The sequence below is a fragment of the Archocentrus centrarchus genome, chromosome 4, assembly GCF_007364275.1.
Source record: "Archocentrus centrarchus isolate MPI-CPG fArcCen1 chromosome 4, fArcCen1, whole genome shotgun sequence".
Classification (NCBI taxonomy): Eukaryota; Metazoa; Chordata; class Actinopteri; order Cichliformes; family Cichlidae; genus Archocentrus; species Archocentrus centrarchus.
Genome location: NC_044349.1, coordinates 2,868,814 through 2,890,068, shown reverse-complemented (window position 1 = coordinate 2,890,068; position 21,255 = coordinate 2,868,814). Strand labels below are relative to the sequence as shown.

General features: G+C 40.9%; 2 protein-coding genes across 4 annotated transcripts in view; one reads left to right on the top strand and one right to left on the bottom strand.

The window, feature by feature from the left end:
* The window catches only part of mcf2l2 (MCF.2 cell line derived transforming sequence-like 2), a 99,765-nt gene that overhangs the window by 25,018 nt on the left and 53,492 nt on the right, over positions 1–21,255 (top strand). For all 3 annotated transcript variants that reach the window (XM_030726699.1, XM_030726701.1, XM_030726700.1), the window contains exons 2-15: positions 1,515–1,598; positions 5,562–5,676; positions 6,311–6,401; positions 7,631–7,750; positions 10,083–10,199; positions 10,390–10,539; positions 11,460–11,584; positions 11,765–11,879; positions 12,500–12,619; positions 12,812–13,003; positions 14,544–14,735; positions 14,823–15,009; positions 15,186–15,283; positions 16,061–16,149. In XM_030726699.1, the coding sequence (XP_030582559.1) occupies positions 1,515–1,598; positions 5,562–5,676; positions 6,311–6,401; positions 7,631–7,750; positions 10,083–10,199; positions 10,390–10,539; positions 11,460–11,584; positions 11,765–11,879; positions 12,500–12,619; positions 12,812–13,003; positions 14,544–14,735; positions 14,823–15,009; positions 15,186–15,283; positions 16,061–16,149 (1,795 nt within the window). The remainder of the gene's footprint in view (positions 1–1,514; positions 1,599–5,561; positions 5,677–6,310; positions 6,402–7,630; positions 7,751–10,082; positions 10,200–10,389; positions 10,540–11,459; positions 11,585–11,764; positions 11,880–12,499; positions 12,620–12,811; positions 13,004–14,543; positions 14,736–14,822; positions 15,010–15,185; positions 15,284–16,060; positions 16,150–21,255) is intronic.
* On the bottom strand, positions 18,298–20,419 carry b3gnt5a (UDP-GlcNAc:betaGal beta-1,3-N-acetylglucosaminyltransferase 5a). The gene has a single exon (XM_030726702.1). It carries the CDS (start codon positions 20,400–20,402, stop codon positions 19,221–19,223), a length of 1,182 nt encoding a protein of 393 aa, XP_030582562.1. The 5' UTR covers positions 20,403–20,419; the 3' UTR covers positions 18,298–19,220.

The following is a 21,255-nucleotide window of genomic DNA, read 5'->3' as shown; positions in this document are numbered from 1 at the left end:
TTGCTGAAAAGTCACATTTCAAACTTCAGTAATATTTTGGGGGTCTTATGATGTGGAACCAGTGAGAAAAGTTCATTCTTTTCCCAGAAGGTGAAAAAAACTCAACAACTCAAGATCCACTTTTCTTTTCTTGGAGCGAGTTAAAAAGCAATCCTTGAGTTCATATATTTTATGTGAAACCATTTTAGGTTCATGTCAGCAGTAATGATAATGTGGGAAAATAGCTCGAGGTCCATTGTAGAGTATTCGGCTCTTTTATTGCAGCACCGCATCAGGCCAGTCAGCGAAAATGTAAAACTTGATTTGATTGGGTTTGATTCTAAACTGAATTTGGAGTTCAGTAGCAATATCCCTCCCCTTAAATGTCCAACAATGAAAAAAGATTTCAAAGATAAGAAAAAAAAATCAATTTTAGGGACAAAAAACAAAACCAAATGAGGACAGGCCTTTGAGCAGAGACAGAGAACTTCCTATTTTTTTTACCTCCAAACTCTGACTGTATATGAAACGCAGCTGCATGAATATGATATGTCTCCTCTCGGGCCTGTTCACCTGGAAGGTGTACTCTGCACAGCTTCAGTCAGTTTTCTCCAAGAAAGAATGGCTGCAGATTTTTCAGGTTAAAGGGATATGAGAGGAATTCTGTGTTACAGTATGATTCGAGTCCAAAAGCATGTACTGATGTGCTATGAAAAAATGAGTAGGTAGATTAATACCTGCTTCCTCCGCTTCTATTGAGGTCCCAAAGGGTCCAGCCTAGGGTCTGTGCTTTCCATAATGATGACTGGATTCTATTGTTGGCTTCAGAGCCTTTCTCTGGTCTCTTCCATCTGAGACACCTAAAGTATTCTTCATGCACTGTGGAAACGTGGTTAATCAGACTTCACATGATATCCCTGATATTCTTAATGGTCTGCTTCCATTCCGCATCACCAAAGGACTCACACATAGCGAGGAAAGGAGCGAGGTGCCTGCCTAGTCAGAGGATTAGGGTGAGGCTTCGGGTAGTCCTGCCTGCCAGGTCACTGCAAGTCTCTAATTGCAGAGCTCTGATCTGAGTTAACTCCCCTAGCTACTGTAACACCCATGGCACAGCAGGCCACTTCAAGAGATCCCTACTGTACCAGTACAATCAAAGAAACCCCAGTTATTGAGAGCTGCCACAAAGGAGCATGGTAGTTGTCTTGGTGAGCAGTTACGTACTATCAAACATTCTGCAAGCAAGGAGTACATCCAACTATCCAACACATACTGTGGTTTACTGTAATGCTTTATGAAATAGATATTTTACAGTATGGCATCATTTTACTTTGTTGCTTTATTGTGATGCACAGAATTAAAGCTGGTTCTACTTTTGGAGAGAGTTACAATCTGTATAATGTCTTTTCTTTGATCTCTGGTCTGCTAATCTTATGCTTTGACTTTTGGATTTCATATTGTAACATACTATAGTAAAATGCAATGGGTATTTTATCATATCTCTGAATATCTGATCTGTTTTTACTTCCTTCCAGATGAGATAATGCAGCAGGACATCAGGCCCCTGCTGGCCGTCGACATCATAGAGCAGCTTCACCGCCAGTTTGCCTTGCTTTCAGGTAGGTAACAACCCCCACTGTCCCACTGTCCCCTCTCCACACCTGAAGTTCGCAACCTGCATGTGTTAATACAAAATATGGGTGCGACGACTAAGAGTTGAAATGAGTGCCTGTCGAAAGGAGACGTAGACGAGGAAACACAAGACGCACGAGGAAAAGGCGAAAAGTAACAAACACAGGAGAGGATTTCAGTTAAATCATAAACCCATCAAATACTACACCATAATGCCATGACATTAATTCACGATCATGATGCCATATTAAATTAAAAACAAGACATAATGTGCAAATTGGCTACATGAAATCCGCAGTAATTTAAGGGAAAATATTTGCACACATTTAGTGTTTGATAAACAGGAGCACATGTTGCACCAATCAAAGCCTTCTTCAGTGTTTATTTTGGTACCTTTAAGAGAGATATGACCATCCTGTTAGAGTACCACTCGTCCCCTCATGCTTGCTGTAACTAAAGCTTTAAAACCAAGTTGTTTTTAATGATTCTGACAGAAAATATTCTCAGCAGTTTGTTTTTTGTTTTTTTTTTGCTGATGTTTTGGCTTTTTTTGTGTTTGTGTATCACAAGTTACACAAGTGACAGAAGAAAGGCCTTTATGTGTAACTCAGCTGCTTCGTTCTCTTATGACGTTTTATTCTTCACGGAGGAAATCACAAGAACATGAATAATGTGAGGAAACCGCAGAAACCCCTTCAGCTGACTGTTTCACTGATTCTGTTTGATGACTTTTAAAGGAGAGGAAATCTGCTGGAGTGATATGTGATCGTGATTCATTTAATTCCACAAAACACAGCAGTTTTCTGGAGGTTTATACACACAGATCTTCCTGTGCACGTTTTTTTTTTATTCCCACTGGGGAGTGGGGGCTTTTAAAACTCCTTTTGGCATTTAGTTAGTTATGATACTGAAATCTCATTCTCTTATTTAACATTATTGTCTTATTGTCCTGATCCAAGTGTGCAATTGATCCAGAAATTTACAAAATAACAGTTTTGTTATATCATTTTTATAGAGAGAAAAAGCAGAATTAAATAGATACATCCTTGCTTGCTAATTCCCAACATGGACCTTGTTAAAAGAAGGTGATCCCTGCGTTTTCCCACTTGGTTTGATTCCTTGTTTGTTTCCTTGATTTTTATGCATGCAGAGTTTTTAGTTCTTTGTTCCAGTTTGAGTTTATTTAGTCCCTCACTGTTCTCTGTCTCATTCTGTCTGTTCCTTCTGTGTTTCGTTGTGTAACTACTACATTTCCCTGTTTTCTGTTCTCACTTTCTGTTTTAGTTCTTTGTCTCTACTGTCTAATGTTAAGTTTTACTAAAGAGAGCTCCACAGGGGAAAGACAAACATGAAAAAACTTGAATGAGTTCGTTACATTGTATAGACCAAAGTAATGGGTCACACCTTTCATTTTTGAATTCAGGTTTGTTTGTTTGTTTTTTCTGTCCCATTGCCATAAGCAGCTAACCATGCAGTCTGCCTGCACCAGCACTAATGAAAGAGTAGGTTGCTCTAAAGGGCTCACTGAATTTGTTGCAGAGAATCCTTTCATGAAATTTCTTCTTCCTAGATATTCTGCAATCAGCTGTAAGTGATATAATTGCACAGTGGAAGCCTTTTGGAACCGTAGTAACTCCATAGTCATGGAGTGGCAGAGCAGGGATGTTCCTCTACTGTAGCATAAACACAGCATTAAAAAAACTGAGCACCAGGAGCCTCGTGGCATTGGGTTTGCATGGCCAATCAGCTCCTGTAGATGTGATGTGTAGGTGGTCCAGTACATTTGCCCAGATTGTGTATCTTTCCATTCAATGTTTTTAGCTAGGATGGGTTGCTGTATGACATCTTTTACTATTAGAGTGAAAAAAATTGAATGATAATATGCAGGTATACTGTAGGAAGTTCTGCATTAAACTGAATCATGAAGCATTTGTTGATTTGAGCATTCGTTTAAAACAAACACAAAGTCTGCAGTGATTCTGTGTGGCAACTACTTGTGCATTAACATATATACTTGCACATCGTGGCTTATAATTATAAGCAAAGGCAGCCAGTTATTAACTGCAATGCAGCTGGTGGAAAATCACATAATTTTAAGTTTAAAAGTTGAGACAGGAACATTGTTTCTGCCATCCCGGCACTCGGTGCCCTGAGACTTTTCCAGATGTGCTGTTAGTGGTGACACAGCAGTCTGTGCGGTTCTGCAGGGATGCCTCTCATTCCTTCTCTCAGTCGTCTCAACAAATAGCCAAAATAACTGTTTCTAAAAGCTCCCCTCTCAGCATTACTCGCCTCTAGAATTACATAAGGTTAACACAAGTGTGGTTTGCAGTCTTCACCACATGTGTGCCTGTTGCGTGTGTGCTTTCTCAGTGGGATGCAGGTTTGAATGCTACGATCATTTGGTTTGCTATTTTGGACTTTCTACTGAATTGGTGAAGAACCTCCTCAGCCTAAAACCTGTCACATTCTTTGGGTCTTTGCATTACTAACAGCAGTCAACTGAAAACACACACACATTTCACTATACTAGGAGAGCCATAATCTTACTAAACAAAGCTAACAGTCCTTTATGTCCTAGGAGATAATTCTGGAAAATGTATATATTTAGTCACTACAGGGAGTGCAAAGAGCTTGCAGCAATGCTGCAGATAGTTGAAATGACTAAAGTGTAAATAGATTATTTCCAGTTTATGTATCCAGGAGACATAAAGCATTATTGGAGTCATTTTTCAGACCTGTGTGATGAATGTTAAGTCCATTTTTTATTCTGCTGCAGCTCTGCTTTGGTTGACTCTTCTTTATGGAAAATAGGGGCCCTCGAACATTTCATAACACCGGAGTTATATTTTAGTGCCTTGCTGGGATATGATAAATAACACTGCAGCACTTACCTGCCTTGCCTAACAGAAATTTCTCTAATGCTAATATCACAGATGTGAGACCATGACTCCCACTTTCCTGCCCTTCTGCATCATGTTGGGTATAAATGTTCCACTCTCAGCAGCTTAGTCACATCTTTGTGGTTTTAAGATGATGATGATGATGAGAGAAAATTACAAACCAAAAAAATGTCCTTATATGTGCTGCGTCAGAGGTCTACACAAACTTTTTAATGTTGTATGAATTATTGTAGCTTTTAACATTGCTGATTAGCTTTTGTAGTAGCATGATAATAATGAAATGATGTTTTCATTGCGGTGCAAGCAAATCTTTAGCTCATGGGCTCCATCTAGTGGCCTTTCTGGAGATGTACAAGTGTTCGATTTTTCCATGGCTACTGACCTGACCACTCACAGCACTTTTTTCTTTTTGTACAGTACAAGCCACATTCATCTACTCATATGTTCATACAGCACTTTAAGCACTTTATCTATAACACACTCGCACACGTGGATTGGATGCAATTAGGGGCTGAGTATCACTCAGGAAGATAGAAGTAGAGAGCCGCCCTACCTGCTGAGCCACAGCCAGTGTTTAATGAGTCAAATGTGAGACTGCCCTCCTTAAAAAGTGATATCTTTCTGCCTTCAAATGTTGTTTTTACAGAGACGAACAGTTTGGTTTTCCTACAGTTGGAATAAAATGGTAAATCCAGCTAAATCTATGATTAGACAGTTAGCTTTAATTGAGAGCGAGAACAAGAAGAAACAGAGTCGGGGTGGTCGGGTTAGGGTGTTCCTCTGTAATTTTGTGTTTTACAAACCCCTAATTTCATCTGTATGCCTGTCATACAGTTCTTACTGAAATTTTTTCATTTCAGATATCTTCAATTAAATGGTATCCTTCATTTCAGATAAAATGAAACACAACTTCAAACATCTGTAATGAAATTTTTTTAAAAGATGTCTGCATTGCATATTCCCTCAAGTAATTAAATGATAAATTGTCTTGCAGTAGAATTGTTGCTTAAAGGAATAACAGTGGATGTTTGTTTCTCTGTGCTGCAGGAGGGCGAGGGAACGATGGTGCCCCCATCATCACTTTCCCGGAGTACTCAGGCTTCAGTGAAGTGCCAGAGGAAGATTTCCTCAATGTAGTAACTTACCTGACCAGCATCCCCAGGTATGAATACTCACATACACATAAAACTAATAAGGACAAAGATAATAAAGATAAAATTCTATTCAAAACCATCCCACACCCACATGATCAAAGCCTTGTTACAGCACTTTCAGAAAGATATCTACTGTACTGAAATATAATTAATTTATTTCATTTAAAATAAACAAGGAAAGAACTTAAATTGAATTTTAATTGGTATTTGTGTGTATCTCCCTTCTTTTGTCATGGCTGTGTGGCCCCGTTTGTGACATCTGCTTGAAAGTTATTCCACGAAACCGTACAAAGTATAATTAATGTAATATGCCCCCCCCCCCCCCCCCCCCCAAGGATAAGTGGAACAGGATGGATGATGGGTAAAATATTCCAAATAAATCCTGTTAACAGCAGACTTCATGCAAGTTTATGTAACAGTGTGACTGTCATTTTTAAGGCTTGTCTGGGTTAAACTTAAATCATTTTTTCATCTCACCAATAATATCATGAGCATTTCTGGAAATTATGCTCAGTGGTGTAACCACTTGTGTATTCCTTGTAATATGCAAAACATTTGTGTTCTGCATTTTCAGGAGCACTAAACCCTTGGGAACTGGATTAGCATGATTTATAACTTCCCATTTTTTCCTCGTGTCTCCAGCCTGGATGCTGCCAGCATTGGCTTCATTATCATCATTGACCGGAGGAAGGACAAATGGAGCTCAGTAAAGGCGTCGCTATCTAGGATCGCTGTAAGTTCTCTGAAATACTTAAACCACCATATAAATATGTACAAGGACTTCTGTATAGAGATCCAGTTTTTCTTTTTTAAAGTGATTATCCTCCCTATACACGTGTAACAACCCTGTGATAGGCCCTGGAGCAGATATGGGCCCTTACTGTATCGTTGTTCCAGAGCAAATGCAGCATCTCTCTCTCTCTGTCTCTCTCTATCTCTCTCTCTCTCTCACACACACACACACACACACACACACACACACACACACACACACACACACACACACACACACACACACACACACACAGTAAATAATAATAGCAAAAATACTATTATATACCAATAATCAATAGCATCATTCCAGCTTTTGATTAGCACCATGGACAGCAGTCACAGTCAGAGGTGGGGGGGCATGGACTCATGTTAGCTTATCCTATAACCTCAAACCATTCTTCAGCTAAGCTGCCACAAGCCCCAAACAGAGTTTGCCCTGCTAAAGTAGCATGAAGACAGCTCTAATGTCTGTACACCTGGAACATTAACCACAGATCTTCACAGACTGACCGGATGCATCACTCATTTATAGAATTCCTCATTCAACAATTATTTCCAGTGGACCATCTTCTAGATTTATCACGCAAATATCACAGTAAGAGTTCCTATTTTCAACACATCAGTGGTAACAATGTTTCAATACTTTACAAAAACACAAACTACTTACTCATCAGAACTTCATCTTTCAGGCTTTGCACTCAGCAAATTCACTGACAGCACTGCTCAGGTCCAAAGTCCTGGTGGTACGCTCACCCTGCTCTCTTCTCTCCTTCCTCTTTTGAACACTTTTTCACTTTGCTTGCTGAACATCATTTAAAATGCAGCTGCGCCGGCTGACTACTCAACAAGACACTCACCAAAAAACATATTGTTGCATTGTAACGTCCACACGTTTGCGGGCATTTTGCACAAATGACAGGGAGCAAGGTCAGGAAGTACAAGTGATATATTTCCCAGCATGCCCCTCTGCTGTCAAAACCTTTTCAGAAAATGTGTCTATTTTAGTCAGTAGAGTGTAAAATTACTGAGTGAATATTTGCAGGGGTAAAGTACCATTCATTATAAAATGCATAATGCTTACACAACTTTTGTCACATGCTTCTGTAATAAAGTGATCTTATACCAGAAGCACACACACGTAGCCTGGGTTTTGTGTCTTATTACAAGTTCATATGTTATATCATTCAGGGGGCATTCCCAGGAAATCTTCAGTTGGTGTTGGTGCTTAGGCCATCCAGGTTCTTCCAGAAGCATATAGCAGACATAGGGATCAAACTGCACAAGGATGACTTCAAAATGAAGGTACCGGTAAGCATGCTGGTGTTTTATTCTGAGTCAGCGCATGGGTCAGAAAGAAACACCTGAAAGAGAGACAAAAAAAGTAACTCCCATGGTAATTGTTGGCTTTTTTGACATACTGGAAGAGAAAACACCAAACAGATAAAGATGCTGTACTTGAAAACTCATAAAGGATTTTTTTTTCATGCATAATTCCTTAAACTGCATAAGTTGTGAGAGTTCCCAAGCCAGCTGGAAGATGTCTCCAGCATGTCCTGAGTCTGCTCCAGAGCTTCCTCCTATGGCCTCTTGCTCCACGGCCTCACCAAACACCTTCCACACCTGAGTTTTTACCTTGGCTGAAGCCAAAGCCACACTCCACTTGGCCTACTGGTACCTGACAGCTGTTTCCTAAGTCCCACAAGCTAACCAAGCTCAATAGGACTGCTTCTTCATCTTGACAGCTCCTTCACCTCTCTTCTCCACCATTTGGTTCAGGGGTTACTGCCATGGCAGGCACCAATCACCTTGCAGCTCCACACAGCTGAACATGGTCCATTCAGACTCAATGTCCCCTTCCTCCCTGATGAATGCTGTTGAAGCTCTGCCAGAGATTAGAGTTGAAGATTTTGGTCTCTGCCAGATGCTCCCAGTGCAAACTCACCATATGTTTGGATGCACCAGACCTGTCCAACGTTTTCTTCCACCTGATCCAACTCACCACCAGGTGGTGATCAGTTGACTGCTCCGCTCCTTTCTTCACCTGAGTGTTCTGAACAAAACACCCCGCTCAGACCCCACAAGAAGGCCGAGTACTCTGAGCTGTTGTTTAACACAAACGCGCCGACCACAGTCAGGATCCGCTCCCAGGCACAGGGAAGCAGCCCTCTTGTGCACTACAGAAAACCTCAACATTTGGGCACTGAATGGAGGGATGCACATATACCAACCCCTGCTCTCTGCATTTCAACAGGGGCAAATACAAAGTGGAACAGAGTCCAACCTCTCTAGAAGACTGGTTCCAGAGCTCAAGCTCTGTGTGTTGAGTCAAGCCTCTGCTATATCTAGCCAGTATTTCTCAGCCTCAGAGACTAGATCGGACTCCTTCCCCACCAGAGAGGCGATGTTCCATGTACATGAAACCACTTTTCAGACCGCTGCCCGATCCACAGTGTACCAAACCCCAGTGGCCCCTCCTGTGGGTGGTGGGTCCATCAGAAACTTGGCCCATGTGGCTCATTTGGGCTTAGCCTGGTTGGGCCCTGTGAGCTAAACCCCAGCTACCAGATGGTAGCCCCCTGGATGTGGCTCCAGGGTGGGATCTGGAGCCATGCCCCCAATCTTGGTGAGTCCATCTCTTCCATTAGGATCTTGCAAATTGCAGTTAGTCTGGCCCTTCATTTAGAACCAGTTTTCCATGGGAGACCCTACCAGGAGCAAACTGCCCCCAACAACACGGCTCCTACGACCACCAGAGCACACAAACCCCTCCACTGCAATAAAGTGGGAATTCATGGAAGTCAGAGGTTTAAACGGCAGTCACTCCCTAAGGAGAGTCCAATCGTTAACAACTCATCTGGAACCTCTGATTCTAATTTTATAAACTTTAAGATGAGATAGGTACCTATTATTTTTAAATTAAAAAAATTACTGCAACTTGTCAACAAAATATCAATTTAATGTCAGCTTTATTAAGTTTGTAGGATGAAGTATTTGCTTGTTCAAAGCTGAAAAAGTCAACATTTTCCATGGGATGTATGTATGTATGAAATGACTGCATGATCATTTGTTTTATATTTAAAATAACGAAGTTCAGCAAGGGTCCAAAAACTAGTTTGGGAAAAAAGTAAACAAATAAAGATTCAGGCAGACTTTTTTATGAGCTGCACATAGGCATAGCTTTCCTTTCCTTTGGTGGCATGTCAGAGGTGTCAGAAGTGTTACCCAATCAGCAGTCACGTGTGTAGATCTAACCCTATTTAAATATTAAAAATGCACTAGACATAATGTATAACATAACCAGGCGTTCCTTCAACCAACACTTTAGTTAAAATAAGCATTGTGTTACATTTTAGGGGACTGAGCAACACTGAGCAAAGAGTTTAGTATTGTATACGGGCTGTGAGACCGTCTGCTTCCCTGTAACAACACGTCACAAGCACTGAGATCATTGTACTGCATTCTTTCCCATAACACAGGATCTTACACTCTCAGTAATGCAGCAATTATTACACTGCCATTTTTACAGTAAAAATATGATTAAAGTGAACTCGATTTTTAGTGAAAGAAAAACTTTGGGCCTTACTTAATAATAATGGAGGGAATCATCAAAAGCAGTTAAAGCGATGCACTGTGTTTGCAGATCGTGATGCTGAACTCTCTGTCTGACCTACATGGCTATGTGGATAAAAGCCAGCTGACCCGGGAGTTAGGAGGAAGCCTGGAATACTCCCACAGTCAGTGGATACACCACCGCACAGTGAGTACACACTTGGTATTCAATCCTGCATATACAGTACCAGTCAAAGGCTTGGATACGCTCATATGAATAGGTGAGTGTGTCCAAATTAAGACTAGTGATTCAACAAACTGTAAAAACAGATTGGACGGCTTTATGGTGAGTTAGGTCAGAGAAAGCTGCTGAGTAACGTGTGGATCTGTTTCTGTAGGCCATAGAAAACTTTGCCATGACAGTGAAAACCACAGCCCAGATGTTACAGAAGTTTGGGACAGACCTGTCAGAGACAGAGCTGCCCAACGACGTCCAGTGCACCAAAGACCTCCTCACAGCGCACAACGACAAACACGATAACCTCAAGGTGATGTGGCGCATTTAATACACTAACATACACACACACACACACACACACACGAGTCACAACAAATATTTTTACACTAGGACATCTTGAAACTTCTTGGCATTCACAGCTGCTGGCTGTGCTCTGACACCTTTGATTCTTATTTGCTTTATTTAGGTTCTTCTTGAGTGGGGGCTGAAGGTTTGATGGCCTCAAGCTTCTTTGGTTTTAATCAGTAGAAAACTGTTCAAAGTCTAAATATGTAAAATTAAAAATATAAATATTAAGCCCACAGGTCACAGAAACTCCACTGAAATGAGTTCAAAATTTAACTGATAACCATGAGAAGTGGGTCAGCAGTCTCTTTTGTTGCTATTGTTTCCCTCTCTGCTAAATCTTCCCTTAAAAAATCACTGACACGGATACTGTCTCCAGTATATCTTGATAATTACTTTTTTAACTTCCTGTTCACACACACACACACACACATATATATATATATATATATATATATATATATATATATATATATATATATACATTGTTATTTTCAGAGCGAATCAAAGTGCCCGTAATTTCTGTTCAGCTGTTTTTCACCAGGTTTTCATTTCCATGCTGGGAGACATGCCTGGTTCAGCTGAATCATTCAGCCACATACTTAATAACATAAGACACATTCATCTCGAGGTGTCACGGTTATGCATACTATGATGTTTGCTTTGCAAGCTGTTGCATATCCTGCATCACTTTATCTACAAGTCTCCCAGCAGAGCCTGCCTAATTTTTGACTATCGTTCATAAATGCAAAATGTTAGCTGTGTTTAACCCGGTAACACACCTGATACAGATTTGATATTTCTGCTGAAACAGGAACTTACACGCGTTTACAAACATTGGTCTATGATATTAATGTCTGCAATGCTTTTGTTCCTGTGAATCAGGATGAACTGAGGCTTGCTGTGAAGCAAGGTACCACCTTGTATAGTTGTATCAAGGATCAGGCAGCCAAGTCAGAGAATCAGGAACTGAACCCCGATGAGATGGAGAACCAAACTACTGTGGAAAGGTGACAAGCACCAAAGACTCCCTCACACAGCACCAGTCGAAAGTTTGGACACAGTGTGTCCAAACTTTCGACTGGGGCTGTATATTATATAACATTATTCAGTATATCTTTATGTATTTTTGAGCAGCCATGTAGCAGTTCTCATTATGTATGTAATGAAATGCCTGCTCTGTGTTTCAGGCTTCTGGCCCAGCTAGATGAGACAGAAAACGCCTTTGAACAGTTCTGGAGCAAACATCATCTGAAACTGGAGCAGTGCCTGCAGCTGCGTCACTTTGAACAGGACTTCAGAGAGGTGAGGTCTGTCTGTCTGTCCCTCCGCCTTCTTGGCGGTCTTTGCAGTTCAGCCTTTGGGTTGGTTTTTTTTTTTTTTTTTCCATCTATCCTGCTGCAGGTTGTCCAGTGGAAAGTTAAGTGTCATGTGTCTTATTTCAGCATAGTATAATGAGTCTGTATCCTCTACATTTCTAACAATGTTTGTTCTTATATGGCATGTTTATGTAAGTTATTCATTTATTTAATTCATAATTTAATTCAAAGAGAGTATAGTGCTGTAAATGATGCAGTTAAAACACATATGGCACTAATTAAGATATTATCTATGAACTGAATCAGAATCAGAATCAATTTATTTTCATTACACTAAACATGTAACAACTGTGGACTGTGTGTGCTGTTGCGTATGTGTTAGTTATTTGTAGAAACAGGATAATATGTCCAATGCAATCTGGGCAGAAATAAAGCACCACTGCCCCCTGCTGACCAATAGTGAAAACACAGCCACCACTAATGTTTAAGCTGTGCTTATTAAAAAAAAAAGATTTACATAAACTAAATGTTTTGTCCCACATTAGCAGCGTAAATGACTAATAATGTTGCCTTGTCTCTGTCTCTGTCCCCTCTTTGGGTGATCAGGTCAAAGTGTCTCTCGACAGTTTGATGGGCACTTTGAACAGTATATCAGACACTGGGGATTGTGTGGCCAGAGTTGAACAATTGCTAAAGGAGCTGAAAACACTGGAGGAGAAAGCACAGGTTTGTTATCAGTTACACGCACAAAACTCCCCAAAATGTAATGTTATTAAATCAAACTGAATTATTTTCATTTTTTAAGCATTTCTCTATCATCAGTAACCTTAGCAGAGCTGTAGAGTTACACTAGAGTTACACTGTGGATGCCCTGGAAATTTTGTTTGCACAATTTAATGTGTCATGAATTTCTTCCAGCCCACACTGGAAAAGGCCCAGCTTCACGCACTGCATGGTGACCAGCTGATCCAGAGCAACCACTATGCCGTGGACTCTATCCGACCCAAATGTGTCGAGCTCCGGCGTGTCTGTGATGACTTCAGCAATGAGGCCAAGAAAAAGACAGATGTCTTGTCCAAATCTCTGAAGATACGCCAGGGCATTGATAAGGTATGGATACGATATGAGCTGTGCACATTCACACATGACCAGAAATGTGATGTTCTGCATTTGGGATCATCTGTCAGTTCATGTGTTCATTCAAAAAAGTCCAAAGATTGACTCATGACAAGCCAAATGAAGTCTGATGAATCTGTTTCACCAAGACAAGAAGTTCTTTTGGAAAGTTACGTTTATCAATCCTTCCGATATCTGATGATATAAATCTGATATAAATCAGTCCAGAGCCATAGCATTAATGTGGCTAGAAACAGTAACAGTGGGATAATGGAATATGTTGTAAAACCTCACTGACACATTTACATTTTATAAAGTCACAGCCTTGGGTCTTCATTGGTCTTGAGGGGGGTCTGCGGATCATTGCGGATCTGTATCATTGTTTATAAAATGATGGCAATGCCACAATGTGAACGAAACATAAATTAATTAATTAAATAAAAGTAAAATAAATTACTAATGAGGAGCCTATAGACAATCTATGGAGCTCACCTTTGAAAATACGTTTGACACAGCAGTCCATTCAGATCATAATTCTGATTGTAAAACCTGCCAGACAGGCTGGGCTTTATGCACCCAGCAGACAGCAGCCAACACAATCAGACATTTAAAGTCATGTAATGCAGTATGTGAGTCAGTCCGCTTTAAGCTCTTTTTTGTCTCTACCAACTGAATGTGCAGCTGCAAAAATCTCTTTGATAAACGTTGTCAACATGTTCCCTGAGACTGTGTCACTGCCGTTTAGGGTTTGGATTGCAGAGTGCTGAAGCTTTATTGTTTTTTTGTTGTTGTTGTTGTTTTGTTTTGGATAGCTCCTTCCTGCTGCTGTAAAACATAATTACTTTAGTTAATCCAAGTATTTCCCCCTGTGAATTAACAGCTGCTGATGCACAACTTTAATTTCAAGATTACTTCATTGTCATAAAGAGTGAACATGTTTAGATACTTTAAAATTATTTGAGAACTACTTGCACTATTTCACCTGCGATTCAACGTTCCACAAAGAAGAGCCGGCAGCTGTATTTGTTACTGCGTGAGAGGAAGGTGTGGGCTCATCACTGTGGACACATCCAGTGACGCACTGATCAGTCCTTCACCAAATACTGCAATGTTAATGATAATTTCAACATGTTTAAATGTGAAAGTCACAATCTATTGATTATTATAGTCTTATTCCTGCTGGACAAAGTGCGCTCACTTTCAGTTTGACACAGATTAACTGCTTCCTTGGTTCTGAGCAGTCTGCTGTGTGTTACCAATTCACCCACAGAGCTGCAGAGGGGATGTTAGAACACTGACAACCTAAGCAGGAGTTGGGCATAGCTGATGAACCGTTGAGGATTTTATTACCCACACAACAACCTACTGGATTTGTGTGTTTATAGGCCCAGTTGGTATTTCACTCACATTTTTTTTCCTCCTACCACCCAAACCCAGGACTGTTTTACCCCGTGAGACCGTATGAGAAGGGGCGATGATGTGTTCTAAAATTCCTTGACCAGTTTGAACTTGTTTGGCTTTTTCCTGCATGTAGGTTAACCAGTGGTGTGAGTCTGGCATCTACCTGCTGGCATCCCAGGCTGTGGATAAGTGTCAATCACAGGAGGGGGCAGAGTCAGCACTGACAGACATCCAACGCTTTCTGGAGTCGGCGGAAAAGAACCAATTGACTGAACTGAGGAATCTCCACAATCAGTACGAGGTTGCCCTGTCAGAGGATATCAAGGTACAGTACAGACACACGTTACTTTGTAGGACGTTCTGTTGCAAAAGTGATGAGGACTAGAGTTGATGTTGAGCTTTTTACCTGCAGGGTAGTGTGCTGAAGGCACTGAAGAGACTGGAAGATGTTCAGGAAATGTTTGAAAAGCGGCATGTGAGTCTAAAGAGACTGTCAGCTAAACAGACAAGGCCTATCCAGCCTGTTGCCCCACGGCCTGAGTCCTCCCCCAAACGGCCTTCGGTAAAGAACACCCCCAGGAGTGCAGGGAGCCAACAGCGTAAGTTAGATCTTTATGATGAAGATGTTTAAACAAGCCCTGAACTGTAAGCTTTTCCAACACACACAAGAGTTAAATTGATCCGAACTAATGCAAAGACTGCAAACAACAAAAGCAACACAAACTCTGAAGTAAGAAATAATCCAAGTTACCGCTGTCCTGTCGTCTTATTTCAGCTCTCGCTCGCAGAGCTTCCGATAATTCCAACAAGCAGCAAGCTGAAGCTGACCTCAACAAGAAGAAGAACATACGCAAGGCAAAGGGAGGCATCACGGTAACGTCCTTGGACTGTGCTGCAACACTAAAAAGCATTTAAAGTTCTGCTCATCTCCAAATAACACAGAGCAGCTGTCTGTGACCGCTTTCCCACCGAATCAGTGCCAGTCTCACACAGACCGGAGCACATGAGCAGCAGTCGGCTCTGCCGCCTCGCTGGGCTGTTTACGACAGCATGTCTAAATTTAGATTTCATCATTTTTTAATTTTAGTACTTCTGAGTTAAAAAAAAAAAATGTCAACAGCAGTGGTATAAATGTGGAAAGAGCTTTTTCATCATGTTATCTTTAGTCCCACTAGTACAGGGCAGATTGGTCACAAGTTTTAACATTTAAATTCTTGTACAGTTATCACTGATAACATTTATTCTGTGACACAAGCTTCCTGAAGGCCCGATGCCAAAAGATCAAACTCTTCTGGTCATGTTACACACCACAGTCTGTAGCCTTTGAATGTTTAATGAGGTCATGGATTTTTCAGCGTACGTGCACAGCAAACACGTGTCCCTCTGTGAAACGGTGCTTCTTAAGCATCACTTCCACAAGAAAAAAACTATTCAGTGATAATACTGATGGATGTAATATTCTTCTGGAAAAGGACATCCATCATATGCCAGCCACTGATAGCTGCGTCCCTACCGCTGCCAAGTGATCACTGTCATTTTCTCTCTGATATTATAAAGTACCTGGAGATGATTTGTTGCTGTGATGAGGGGGCTGCACAAATAAAACTGATTCAGTTTATTTAAAGGCATGTGTGTGTTTGTGCTTCACAGATTGAGGTCATGCACGAGGAAAGCCAAGGAGGCTCCACCCATGTTGTTGTGACAAATGAGACTGAGGAAAGTCTATCCAGCAGACGGAGGTAAGGGCAGATGATGTCATACGTATTCCTGACCAGGAAACAAGATCTGAGGTTATAACAGGAGCACAGCTTTTACAGCTGCAGTTAATTCTATGACGTGAAATGTATGTGCAGTGTGCTCTACTCTTCACAAGCACATGAACTGAGCTTGGGAGGAATTATTTCTGATGGTGCAGTTTTTTTTTCATTATTATTTTCTGGATTTCACTTTTTCTTTCCATCTTTATAAAATCAAGTTTCACTTCTGAATGCAGCACGTCTCCTATTCTACTTCCAGCTTGTGAAAGTTGACCCGTTAAACCACTGATTTGCCTTTAAACTAACTGGAGGTAGTGACCGTAATTGTGCCCAAATACCTGTGAGTTAAACTAATATTTAGGCTCAGCACGCTGAAGGCAAACACAGAATAATGGAGAAGAGCTCGGTGCTGCTGGATTTTATTTATTTTCTTTCCACTGCAATCATTGTCATCTCAAGAGCAGATACATTATTTACATTCATGTAAAATAATAAGTACATCACATGGTAAACTTATCCTCAATTAAAAGCGTCCATTAATAAACTCAAAGAAATGACACACAAAACTTAACATTGCATTTTCACAACTGAAATAAATAAAGTAATAAAAGAACAGTCACATAAAAAATGAAATGCATAAAATTAGACACGTTTCATATTATTTGGCACTAATTATTAATTTGGCCATAGTGAGTGACCGAATTTGGGAAACCTCTCCGGGCCGTGCTCTTATCTCAGATATTTCAGTGTGCTACATCATCATGCTGAGAACAATGGAAGAGTTAGAAATAAATTCTACAAATGCTGCAGACTTTAAACAAACAAATAAATAACATCTAGAACCATCATGTCATCACAGGAAATGCTGCAGGAAGCTGTTGCAACGTTTGGTGTCAGTGTGCACATGACCCCAACCAGAAAAAAAATAAAAAATTTGAGGAACATCAGTGCTCCGCTGTCCCAAAGACTACGCAGCTTGTAGCCACTAAAACTACGGCTTCTGCATGAGCGCTTGAGACCATAAGTCTAAAAGATGAGTTTAGACCAGAAGTGAACTTCTCAACAACGCAATCCTTTTAATAATCACACGAGTAAATTCACAGTAACGTCAGAACGAAAACAGGCGAACTGCCTATTCAAAACCCAGCGCCTCACTCATCAACCTGTCCAAACTCTAAACCATATTACGGATTACGATGATTTATCACACGTGGAAAGTTTTACTCTTTGGACATTACCGTTTCACTAGAGCAGTGGTTCCCAAAGTGTGGGCCACGAAGGTACTGCATACTCAGAAGTATGCATAGTTACATATTTATAAAAATATATTTATATAAAAGGTGAATTAAAACTGGTAATAGGAGGTGGTTAGTTTGTGATATTACTCATTACTCTGGCCTAAATTTACTGCTCTTGTATTGAAGTTTGTGTCCCAGTGGCGAGTGGGTCACATATTGGCATTAGCACGTTACATATGAGCGCTATGACTGGGCAGTGTTAGCCATTTATAGCCAACAGCCTGTGTTGTTTATGTTTTTTTAGGAAATACAGTGCCAATAAAAAGTGTGCACACACTCACCCATTCATTCAACATCACTTCCTCTTGCATTTTGATGAGAGTGAAGATAGGCTTCTACTGTAGCCAGGAAACTTTCCCAGGCCGCTGTTGTGCCAAAAAGTGGTCGTCTGCCAGAAAGTGATTTTCGATGTTTCTGTGTGCTTTTATGTGTAATGTATTTGCTCATATTGATGAATAGAGTGTAGTCAATAGGATTTATGAAGGGCTTAGATATAAAATGAAGAAATGACCTGTTATTCAAGTATGTTTATGACTCTGCATTATTGCACGCACATTATAATAAATCCAGTCCTCTTTGGTCACTGAAAATATCTTTATAGAGTGTAATGTCATATTTGTTCTGATTTCTGCTGCCCTCTTGGCCACATATCTCTTTAAAAATCTGGCCAATCACAGTTTTTACCCTGATAAATAAAGAATATACAAAAGTTGCTGCCAAAAACTGATTGCAGCTTCTACCTTGTGACAGAAATGTGGTTTCTTACTCAAAATGACTTGATATCATTCATGAGAGATATGTTTGACATATTTTTAACAGATTATAGGTCAGCAAGTCATTTACAACAGTTTAAATATGGGCAATCATTTTCTGGCAATCACTTTTTGGCACAACACCAGCTCTGGGGGGGGCAGCAGAGGTGATAAAGACAATAACGAGTGAAAGAGAAAGAAGCGGCGATTAAAAACATCAGAATGTAGATGAACAAAAGACCAGATGTGTCTTACATTAAAAATACAACGATGCACGCTAGAGCAGAGTTACATGTATCCATTAGGTGGAATTTAGCACAATCTGGGACACCCTAATGTGTGATACACTTGATCGGCTTAATGTGAGTGAAAAAAACATTATTCATGCTAAATGATTATTTATGACATATGACTTTATGGATGTGCTCCTCAGCTACATTTGCTCCAGTGTACCACCTCAAAGTTATAATCAAGGCACCTAAAAATAAAATGTTTTCCAACAAAAATCAGCCCGGTCCCACTTGGCAGCTGCATTATGAGTATGTTGGGCTTTAAATTTCAGAGTTATCCTGATACCCTCGTCTTATGTATCTGTAAATAACTGAAAAGCAATGTGAGCAATTGCCCCAGCATAGAAAAATAATCCAATTCAAAAATATTCATGTGTGTAACTGCTATGTTTTGGACAGGACATTCTCAGTTACTCCACCCATCTGCAGAGCTTCAAATTCACTGTGCTTTACTCATAATATTTAACAAGCAATAAGTAACCTGAGACTCTGCAATAGAATAAGACCCAACTAGCAGCTGACAGGTGACTGTGAACTGCGGTTGTCTTTATACAGAAACAAAAAAGCCTGCATGTAAACAGAACCCATTAAGCATGTCAGCATAGCACACAACAGCAAAAGGTGACATGTGATATGAATACATGATAAAACTGGAAGACTAGTGCTGTTAGGTACCATCATTTAAAACAGTCTTTGCACCCCATAAAGAGCATTCATGTAAAAGCAGCAGTACAGGAGTAGGTGTTCGGGTAATACGGACACAGCATCATCACTCTCACTGCTATGCAGTAAAGATTACCCATAAACCCTCTGGAGCGGCCATTTTTTCTGGACTCTGTTGCTGACCGCCACAGTGAGCGCACGTCTGAGGTATGACCATGTGATGTGATCATGTGGTCATAAATGCAGGGGTGGTATGGAGCCTTTCCCTCCCCTGAAAAGTAAACATGGTGCTGGGGAGAGACCCCCATGGTCTTGGCACATATGCCCATGAAGACATCGTCAATGTACACAGAGGAGGTCAGCAGCAGAGTCGCCTGGTAAATCTTAGCAGCCACATCCCCTGAAACCACATACGCTGCTCCAGCAGTGTAGTCTGGGTAGGCTGGCCAGGGATACAGATCATAGGGAACGTGATATTTGCTTTGTTTATTGCGAACTGGAGGAGATCCCCTGTGAACGTGCCCCACCCACAGGTTTTTAGCCCCTGACTGGCTGCTGTGGGTATGCTGCAAGTACTTCACCAAATTAGGCATATGGACAAAGATGTCATCATCTGCAGACATGAGGAAGTGTGCCTGAGGGCAGTACATGTGGCTCCAGTGGAACTGCAGGATCAGTTTGGTAGTCAGGTTATAAAACGTGTCTGCAAAGTTCTGCTGGATCAGGTCTCCATAGACGTGATCCTCCTTCAGCAGCGCAGTCTGGACCTTATATCTCTCTTTCACATTCGGATAAACGCCGATGGCGAACACTACCCTCAAGTTCACCCCCAGTTCTGCCCAGACGAAGCTCTCATTTCCCCAGGTGTCCCTGATGGCCTGGCGCTGCTTAAAGTTCTCCGGTGATGATTTCACGAATAAAAGCAGAAAAACGTCATCGAAACTTTCCCCGTCTCCACGTTTGCATTTCTCTGGGTGGTTGATGAGGTATGAATAGTTCACTAATCCACCAATTACACCAACAGTTCCATAATGACGTCTGGCGTTGATAGCAAAAGAAGAATTGAGAAAATCGTAGCTGTTGATCATGTAGCGGTAGGTGAAGGATCTCACGTGGCTGATTACATGATAGTCCACCTCCTCCCACCAGACCATCACCACACAAAGCAGAAGACCTGTGGTCAGCACTTGAACACACTGGCGCTTGTGGATTCGGCGGAAGTTCATAAACATCTTGACCACTGCTTTTTTCTGCTGAACACAAAAAACATTCCTCCTCCTCCTTTGCTTTCTTTCCCTTGTCTTTCTAACTGGTTCCTCCCCCCCCCCCCCCCCCCCCCCCCCCTCCCCCTAAAGTATAAAGCCTTTTATCAAACTCTTCAACTGTGTGGGTGCTCCACTAATGATCTCCCTCCACTGTGTAAAGCAAAGGTTCTACTTCCTTGGTTGCAAGTTGCAACGTCACTGCCAAAGTTCCTATGTTACCAAAAAATGGAAATATGCTACTTATGCTTTGTCTACTCAGCATTTCCAGTTAGTTTATCTTCCCCCTAAATGTTGTTGGGCCACATGACACCTGGGAAAAAAAGAAAAAAAAAAACAAATTAAGGTAAACGTTCACAGTAATAATAACCACCAATGTACAGATATTCAGTTCAATAATAAAATTATACAGAATTTGCTTGTGTTAGATTCACACGGTTGGTGAGTCAAAGCTGCACACTTAAAGACAACACTGAAATCAAACAGCAATCAGCTGAAAATGAAAACAGTTATTATAGCTCAATTTCATTTATTTCAATTAAATAAAATGTAGGAATAGTTTTAATATGCTCGTCATAATTTCCATCCCTATGGAAGAAAATATCTGGTTTTATATGACACAAAGTGTAAAAGGCAAAAGGGTAACAGTGAAAGGAACTCTCAATGCTTCAGAAATTTGGGACAATTTGATGCTCTCAACTTTATGGGAACAGTTTGGGGATGGCCCCTTCCTGTTCCAACATGACTGCACACCAGTGCACAAAGCAGCTCCATAAAGACATGGATGAGCCAGTTTGGTGTGGAAGAACTTGCACAGAGTCCT